The sequence below is a fragment of the Seriola lalandi genome, unplaced genomic scaffold, assembly GCF_002814215.2.
Source record: "Seriola lalandi dorsalis isolate HSWRI2012SDOR001 ecotype SW California unplaced genomic scaffold, Sedor1 jcf7180002054978, whole genome shotgun sequence".
In the NCBI taxonomy this organism is placed as follows: Eukaryota; Metazoa; Chordata; class Actinopteri; order Carangiformes; family Carangidae; genus Seriola; species Seriola lalandi.
In genome coordinates, this window is record NW_019525528.1 from 3,596 (window position 1) to 13,266 (window position 9,671).

Consider the following 9,671-nt stretch of genomic DNA (forward strand, 5'->3'; position numbering starts at 1 on the left):
TTTCCTGTTTCCTCTTTCCTGTTTCCTCTTTTAGAGACGCTTTATTGTCCCTCAGTGATAAAGTCACATTAAACTAAATAAAAATGAATGATTATGAAAATGAGATGAGACGGACTCAGGACAGAGTCAGAGGGAGGACGTCACTCTTCTTCTTCTTTGGGTTCATTCGTGTTTTCATGTGAAATGTTTTTACAGGATAATTCTCCCATCATGCTTTGTGACTGCTCTGTTCATGTTTCCTGTAAGCTGAGTTTCACTCTAGATTTTGTCATTTGTTTCACTGAGATGAAAATGAAAAACCTGACAGTGTTCTCACACACACACACACACACACACACAGACACACACACACCTACACACAGGCACACACACACACATACACACACACACTGTGAAAAATATTTAGTCTCTAATTACACTTCAGCTCATATCAGAGGAGTTTGTACTCGTCCCATGGTGAGTTATGGTGAGATTAATTAACACACATTGGTCAGCTGTGTGTGTGTGTGTGTTTATGTCTGTGTTTGTGTGTGTGTGTCTGTGTGTGTGTGTGTGTGTGTTTATGTCTGTGTTTGTGTGTCTGTGTGTGTGTGTGTGTGTTTATGTCTGTGTGTGTGTGTGTGTCTGTGTGTTTGTGTGTGTGTCTGTGTTTGTGTGTCTGTGTGTGTGTGTGTTTGTGTGTGTGTGTCTGTGTGTTTGTGTGTGTGTCTGTGTTTGTGTGTCTGTGTGTGTGTGTTTATGTCTGTGTTTGTGTGTGTGTGTCTGTGTGTTTGTGTGTGTGTGTCTGTGTCCGTGTGTGTCTGTGTGTTTGTGTGTGTGTCTGTGTTTGTGAGTCAGTGTTTGTGAGTCTGTGTGTTTGTGTGTGTGTTTGTGTGTGTCTGTGTTTGTGTTTGTGTGTCTGTGTGTTTGTGTGGGTGTGTCTGTGTCCGTGTGTGTGTGTGTGTGCCTGTGAGTGTGTGTCGCCCTGACGTTCACATGAACATCATCAGGGACACCAAGCAGCTGGATCTGTTGCAGCTGGAGTCAGAACATCTGGATGTGATCTCAGTCCACAGCTGTCACTTTAACGTGTTCAGGTGTTTGAGATGAGAGACGACCGATTGAAACACGATGTTATTTTGATAAACGGGACTTCACTGCCTCTGAACGCATCACAGCTGACTCAGGTGTCAGTCATGCAGATATAAATCAAAGCAGCTGTTTACAGTAATTTCACTCTGTGTGAAGATGTAAATATAATTTGATGCCTCAGTTTTCTTCAGTTTTACCTGCGGATGAAAAACACCATGTCGTCTCTGACCTCTCCCTCTTTATAACTCATTTCCTTATTTAGATGTGACACTAAACACGAATTAAACATCTGTAAACTCAGTGTTTCCATCACTTTTAGCATCTTTTCAGAACAGATATTGTAGTTAGCATCAGAACAATTAGATAGTTAGATTCTTTTTGTAAGGGTTAGCTAGTTAATATCTTTTCACAATGGTTCGCTAGTTAGCATCACAGCATTTAGTGTAGTTAGCATTTTTTCAGAGGGGTTAGCCAGTAAGCATCTCTTCATAAGGGTTAACTAGTTAGCATTTGATCAGAACAGTAAGCTAGTTAGCATCTTTTCAGAACAGTCTGTGTAGTTAGCGTTTTTTATTTGTTGTTTGTTAGCTTGTAACTGGCAGTGGGTGACACAGTGTTAGCAGTTGTGCTAATGCTAACTCTCTTTCTCTCTACTGACAAGGTTTCAGGTGTATTTAGCCCCCCCCATCAACGTGTCTGTATTTTATAAAAACATCACATGAATGTTAACATGTTGATTTTCATCATAGGATCTTTAAGAAAAAAGAAGGAAATGATGATCATCTCTCAGCAGGAGGCGGAGTCAACTCTGACCCCGAAACGATCTTGTGACACACGAGAGCCAGTAAATGAGATAAAAAGGACGAGAGGATTTATTTTAGTTAGACAGACGGAGGAAGAGCCTCCTCACAGCGCCCACTACAGCGCTGGAGGGTAACAACCTCTGTAAAGTTAAGAGCTCTTTACCACCATGAGGAAAGAAATATATAACCTGTTCAGAGGGCGGAGCCAGAGCAGAAGTCCTGTTGTTACCTGAGTTTATTCTCAGCTCCACATGTTCACACCTGACTTTAAGTGTAAACGAGACTATAAACAATAATATTCTCAGTGTAAAGATATAGTTGACTAATGGCGTCCTGAGCAGACAAGAAGCCACACCCACTCAGTGTGTGATGTCATCAGAGTTTCTCTGGTCCGTGATTTGGTAGCTTGTCTGGTGGCGTGTGCATGTGAGTCCCTCCTGTTAAACCATTGGCCCTCCCCGGGTGTATAAACACACAGGCTCCGCCCCCAGGTGTTACCTTTAAGGCTCAAACTGAGCGACAGAGCTGATGAAGTCAGCAGCCACAGGAACGTGCTGCTGGGAAATGACGTAGCAGGAGGAATATTAAACCTGTCTCTTATACACATCTGTTTCAGAAACAGCTTCATCATCTGAACTTTAGAAGAACGTAGACTAACAGTGAGCGGGTTTTACATTTTTATTCATCTTGAACATTTAAAACAGTTGATACATTTAAACTTGATTAGTGGTTGGTTAAATGAACATATACGTCATTCAGGAACAGCCCCTCAACATGTCTGTGCACGTCTCTGACTACAAGCATGTTAAAGTTACATAATGAACTGATCTCACTTGTAGGAGAGGGGAACTCAAAATGGTGGGTGGTCTGTTCAGGCTGACACGATGAGAGAAAAAATATTTACTTCTCATTCTATGTGGCTCTCAACCATCTGTAGAAGTTACTGATAGTGTTAAATAACCGACTGCACCATTCGTAAATCATCCTCCAAACTCTGAACATTGGATTCCCTGACTGAGATCTTTTCTCATAAATCAATCGTCCTCCCTCAGAGACTGAATCTATTTTGTCAAACAGCTCTTCGACCTGATCCCTGTCCTCAATCTTTTTGTTGTTGAACACCTGGTACTGGCCGCTGCAGTTCTTCAGCAGCTCTTGCAGGTTCTTGTCTTCTCTGATGATCTGATCCATGTCAGTGTCTTCCAGTCGGTCTCCGTAGGTGAACAGCACCATGGTGTGTTCAGAGACATCAGGACTCAGCATCTTCTCCAGAGTTTCCAGACCTTTCTGTTCCAGTTCAGTGAATCTTCCGAGCTGGATGGTGAGGAGGAAGACGTGAGGACCTGGAGAGCTCAGCTTTAGTGCTTCTTCCAGCTGTGTCTTCACCTGCTCCTCAGACAGCTGAGAGCTGAAGAGTCCGGGGGTGTCGACCACAGAGACTCTGCGACCCTGAACATCACCTTCTCTCTTCTCACAGCTCAGCGTCAGAGGTGAGGAACTGAACTTACGGTCGATCTCCTTCTTTCCCAGGATGGTGTTTCCTGCTGAGCTCTTCCCCACTCTCTCCTGACCCACCAGCACCACCCTCAGGTCAGAGCTACACCCTGAAAACGACACAGGTGATTAGACATGTGACAGTGTGAGATACCACCTGACCACCAGGAGTCAGAGCACTGTACATTCAACACATCAACAGTCATTCATCCATAATGTTCCAGCCTGTTACTTAAATAACTGTTGATCAATAATGACCCAGAGTCAGATTTTCATCTGAAACATTTTTGTTTATTAAAGTGTTAGAAGACAGATGAATCACATGGGGATATATGAACCAACACCTCACTTCATTCTTCACATCACCTGGTCTAACCTAATTTTATTAAAACGTTTGTTTCCTCTTTTTCATTAATGATGCATAATTCAATAAAACAAGTGCAGTGTGTCTGGAGTCTGTTACAGCTTCTATTACACAGTATGACATGTAGATCGTTTTACATCAAAGAGTTAGAAAGTGTCCCATTAATGACATGATGAATAATCAATAATGATTAATGAAGATGCTCATGATCTATAAAAAGCAGAAAAAAATGAATGTGATCAAATAAAAGATTAAACTGTTACCATGACGATTCCTTGTTATGAGATGCAGCTAATAGATCATTAATATTGAATATCACTGTATGATGCAGGCCCTCTTCACTGCCACAGCTGCAGCTCCTCCTACAGCTCCCACTACACCTCCCACTGCAGCTCCCACTGGACCTCCCACTGCAGCTCCACCACCAGCTCCAGCAGCAGCTCCAGCACCAGCGCCCATTAGAACCGCCTTAATAAATGAATTGTCTTCCTCTGCCTTTCTTCTTGCTTCTGCAAGAGCAATATCTTGATTTTCTCTCTTCAGACGTCCCTCTTCTTCTCTTATGGCTCTCTCTGCTTCTTTGAACATTTCATTGGTGTAGCAGCTTCCTCCATTTTTCTGAACCATAATGTTGATCTTTGTCACCAGCTCAGTGACTTGAAGGAGATTCTTGTCTCTGTTGTTGAACACATGGTAACCTCCATCACACTGACTAATGAAGTCATGCAGAAGCTGATTCTCATCAATGAATGTGTCCATGGAGAATCCCTCCTCCTCCTTCAGGTCGTCTCCATGGGTGAACAAGGCCATAGTGTAGTTTCTTGACTCCTCTCCAAACATCTCCTGAAGGATTTTCACTGTTTCTTGTTCTTCTTTTGTGAATCTGTTCAGCTGGATCACGATCAGGAACACATGAGGACCAGGAGCAGCAAATGAGATGGCTTTAGCGATCTCTTTCTTCACCTCCTCAATAGATTTTATGGTGTCAAACAGACCTGGAGTATCAACAACAGCCAGTGTTTGACCAGCAACATCTCCTGTTTCCTTCTGACACTCTGATGTCACTGTGGACGAAGACACCTTAGATTCAAAAGCCTTCCTCCCTAAGATGGTGTTTCCTGCTGCGCTCTTCCCGACTCCAGTTTTCCCAACAAGTGCAATCCTGAGCTCCTGTCCCTTTGTCTCTGTTGGAGAATTTTAAAAGACATTACTGATGTTGTAAAGGACAAACTTTAATTCACAATTATCCCACTGTGTCTCTGTCGGCATCACTCTCATAAAACCCTGAAACAACCAGGTGTTACCTTCAAGGCCCAAACTGAGCGACAGAGCAGATGAACAGTCACAGTAACGTGCTGCTGGGACGTACCAGCAGAAATATGTAAGAATTAATATTAAAGACACATTATGTGTCTGTACGTCAGGTGTAGACCACACAATGAAAATGTTGTGTAAATGAAATGATGATGTTTTCAGCAGGTGGCGCTGTGAACATGACATCATAGCAACAGATGTCTTCAGTGTGTGACTGTCATCAAACACGTGAGGTTTGAAGCTGATTGCACAAAGTATATCATAATTACAGCAACTTCCTGTTTCACCAGAGCCACGCCGTTTGACGTTCCACAAAGAAACATCATGAAGATGAAGGTGTTCAGAATCATCTGATCAAGTCTGGGACAGAACAAGGTGTAATAGAGTTTTAATAACTTCCTGTTGCAAAATTCACCAGAGCCACGCCCTTAAATGAAAACTCACGATTTTCACAATGAATCATTATCAAGGTCTGAAGTATTTTCTGACCAAGTTTGAAGCGGCTCCTCTGGGTCTGACACTGTAAGTCAATAGATCTACAGTATCACTGCTCATCATTAGGGCACGAGTAGATCTGACTAATTACATGTGTGAATTCCATTAAATCAATATGTTGCTCAGATTCTTTTGTCTTTCAGCTGCAGCCCCATCAGTGAGAATCAAACCAGCAAATGAAAAATATAAAAACATAATTCAAATGAACCAGTGTTGTGACCCTGAAACTCTGATTTAACTCTGTTTGAAGCAGATGATTTTAATATGATCTGAAGTTTTCAGAGAAACAAGCTGAGGAAATGTTCGACGCTCAGCTCCACCTGTCCTGAGTCTGCAGTCACCTGTCTCTGCTCTGTAGTCATCACTGTGGTCTGGAGCAGGGTCCCGCCCACAGCACCATCTGATTGGTTAACGTCACGAGAAACAGCCTATCACGCTAAAGGCCGCCGTGAACACAGACTGGAGCCGGAGCTGAGTGTCGGAGGTGAAGCAGCAGACATCCCTGAGGCTGTAATAAACATCTCAATCCTCTACAGTGAAGTTACAACAACTCCACACTCTGATGAACAAGTTCACCTGTTGATTATAAAGCAGGGTTTTCCCCTCGCGCCGAACGGCCGGACATTAAAGCATTTCCATCCGGCGACTCTTTCCCTCCTGACGTCCTGTGTCTGTCGGAGAAACGTGGATTTCTAACGTGAAACTACGTTATTGTGTTTTTACTGTTTTGATCAGGTCCGATCTCTGCGGATCAGTTTTTACAAGGACCCCAACTCTACATCCGGTCTGTGTGTGTGTGCGCGCGTGTGTCAGCGCTGACACACACACGCACACATACACATACACAAGAGCGTGCGCACTCAGGGCGTCACGGCAGAGCGGTAACGTGAAACAAATAACCTGAAGATTACCTGAGTTGATGTGAACTGCGCTCGTAGTTACTGTGAGTAAAGGCAATAAAACCAAAATAAAAAGCTAAAACTTCATTAATACACCTGTTCCACCTGCATAAATGAACATGTGAAACCTGCTGTCTGTTCACAGAGAATGTGATGATTATTTTCTTTTTATTGTATTTCTATTTTTATTCTACAGTAAGCCAAGTTTACCATCTTTATTTTAAATAAATGAAAATAAATATAGAAATACTACAGCATTATGTATGACTTAATATGATGACTTAATATAATAAAATATTTAAAACACTAACAGATTCAGACCCCAAGCCCTGAAGAAGCACATCTATAAAAATGTGTCTTTCAAAGGGATTTAAAAGAGGCTAAGGAGCTTGTGAATCTTCTGATGCACCTGATAATCACTCATATTCACTCAGTGATCAGTTTATTAGGAACTTTAACTGATGCAATCTCATACAGTCCTGCAGTAAATCCTCCTTCATGCAGGTTTTAATCTTCAGTTTGTCTTAAAATAGTTTCAGACAGATGTTGATGATCATTGTGGAGGATGTGTGTGTGGAGCTGTGACATTATACAGCTGTTTCTCTTATTTACCTACATTCATAGATATAAATGATGTGGACAGAATAATAGAAACACCTGGAGCCACAGTGTTTGTCCTCATACAGCAGCAGTTTTGTGTCGGCATATTGTTTCCAAATATCAGTCATGGATCTTTTTGATTACCAATAATCAGTATTGGCCCTGTAAACCCCATATTGGTGGATCCCTAGTAAAAAACCTCCTGAACCACTGAACCTGAATCCAAACCAGGAGAAGCTGAAAGCACCAAAGGAAATTCCCCAGGAGGAGAGGTCATGAAGGCCGTCATGAGTTCAGCTAACAGACAGGTCATGGGTCAAGCTGTATCTATGACTATTAAGTCAGAAACGTTTATTTCGCAATAAAAGTCAGACACATTATGTAGATGCCGTTTAGAAATCACAATAAAACTGATGAAGACAAAAAATGAGTCAAATATTAAGACAATACATCAAAACGTCCTGAGTTTTATTATTAATGTCAAGCTGAACTTTATAATAAAAAGTTAAGTTTTCCTAAATCAACAATAATAAGATTCATAAATAAACTTACCAAGCTGATGATATGCCATATCTGTCTTTTACAGGCGGAGGATGTGTCGAGTCTTGTTGCTGCTGAAGTTCTGCTGGTGAATGAATTCAGTTTCATTTCATCTCTATTATAGTCTGATTCAACCCCTCCCATCTCCACATACTTCAGATTCAGAATCGGAGTCATCTAGGTGTGTTTGTTTTCTTTATAGGACGAACATGAACATAATGAAATGAGTCATAAACACGGTTGTGTACGTGTGTTACATGAGTTTTCAGACATGCAGCTCATTTTAAATACTGTCTCATCAGTTTTCACCAGATTCGCTCTGAAGTGGAACAAATGTGACTCAAAATTGAAAATGTTGAAAATGTAGATGAAATAGTTAAAATATTCCTGTGCAGGATTAAAGGATTTTAAACTGGAGAGTCCACAATTTGATTAAAACCCAAGAAGAAGAAGGGAGTCTTTTAAGTCCAAGTTGAAACCAGGGAAATAAATACATGACGTGTCTGTGCAGCCCTCCTCCCCCTGGAGTCACGTCCTCTGTGCTTTACAGCAAACAGCTTTTCCTCCACTGTAAATATAAATCCTTCACTCACAACAAGTGGATGTCAGATCATGTGCACTGAAACATGTGGCACGTTACTGTGGTGATCTCTGTTTAAATGACCTGAATCAGACTGAGGACACATCAGACGATGACAGATCAATAATCACCTCATGTTTCTCACAGATGGAACATTTCTGTTGTAAATCATTTAGTAGATTCTGTGAACCCGACCCTTCTGCTCCAGGTTGAGGTATTGATTTACGATGGTCCGCTAATCAGTCTCGCTTGATATGAAAAAATAAAACTAAGGGTCATGCCTCTCATGAACTTCGAGACATCTAACTCAGAGCCATTGAGTTTCAGTGTTGTGTCAATCAGACCTGAGTGGTTTCATATTTACATTACTCACCTGTGTTGGCTGCTGCAACCCACTCCTCACCTGCACTCTGGGCTGGCGGCCCACAGAGACACTTGTGTTAGCTGATGCTAACAACAAGCTGCTCTCTCAAAGTTGACTATGAAAACCTCCAAAGCAAATGGACTGAAAAGTATTTATTTACTTTGCCAGCTGCAATGAGCAGTAAACCTGTGTGTTCACATACTTCAGATTATGATCTTTGTTCAGTATCAGACTAATCTAGGTGTGGTGGTTTTCTGTACAGGTTAAGCAGGAATAGGATCAAACAAGCCACAAACAGTCGTGTACTAAAGTGTACTCCTCCTCCTGCCCGTTTCGGATACAAGTATTTCTGGATGTGGCAGGACTCAGAGTTGTATTTAAAGTCGGCCGTATAAAGGGGGAACCAGAACAGACCCCTGTGGAGCCCCAGTGCCGCTCAGTTACCCAGCCTGACGTACGTACTGTGGTTGTCTTGTCAGGTAATCCACAATCCAGGACGTGAAGTAGGGCTCCACCCCCATCCCTTCCAACCAGTGGCGGCTGCTGGTCTTAAGGAGGGGAAGCTAATTTTCGGCCTACATCATAACATGTGTCCGTTTATTTATATGTAAATTTGCAGAGTGACAGAAGAGAGTCGCCAAACACAACGCTAGTCGTTTTAAACAAAGTCGCTGAGGATCAGTAACGTCTCCAGATCAACTCCGAACAACGGAATGAAAAACTTGAGAACTGCTCCGGTGGATGCTAATACTTCAAGATCACTGATTCGCTCATTTCGCTGTCAATCAAAAAGGGACTCAGCCTCAGACAGATCATCCAATCATCATGCAGAAGCCGAGCGTCCAGTGGGCGGGACAGAGCCCAGCATTTATCCAATGACCGTCTAGTTTCGCAGCAGTGGAACAACCCACTCTCTGCTTCCCCGTTGAAGTCAGGAGACGCTCGGCGTCTACACTGTGTAAAGCTCTGTGGCGCTGCGGGGATGAATGAGAAGAAGTCGTGTCGGTTACCTGTGATAAGCAGCTGATTCTGAACAAAAGATGAACGTGTTCTAGCGCATATTTAGTCAATGAGATGTACACACAACAGAACATATTTGACCACTTATTTTGTTGACATTTTAGGGGAAGCTGAGCTTCCCTTGCAG

At 42.3% G+C, this 9,671-nt stretch overlaps 1 protein-coding gene across 4 annotated transcripts in view; it reads right to left on the reverse strand.

Annotated features, from left to right (window-relative positions):
• Positions 1 to 2,538: 2,538 nt before the first annotated feature.
• The window catches only part of LOC111646944 (GTPase IMAP family member 9-like), a 7,409-nt gene continuing 276 nt past the window's right edge, over positions 2,539 to 9,671 (reverse strand). Inside the window, exons 1-3 of one of the 4 annotated variants that reach the window (XM_087171178.1) lie at positions 8,534 to 8,997; positions 7,593 to 7,662; positions 2,539 to 3,478 (exon numbers count right to left, since the gene is read on the reverse strand). In XM_087171178.1, coding sequence (XP_087027304.1) covers positions 2,787 to 3,478; positions 7,593 to 7,611 — 711 coding nt within the window. In that variant the 5' untranslated portion in view covers positions 7,612 to 7,662; positions 8,534 to 8,997 and the 3' untranslated portion in view covers positions 2,539 to 2,786. Of the gene's footprint in view, positions 3,479 to 3,637; positions 4,917 to 7,592; positions 7,663 to 8,533; positions 8,999 to 9,671 lie in introns of those variants that run through there. The other 3 variants (XM_023396542.2, XM_023396544.2, XM_023396543.2) reach the window with 3 other exon arrangements.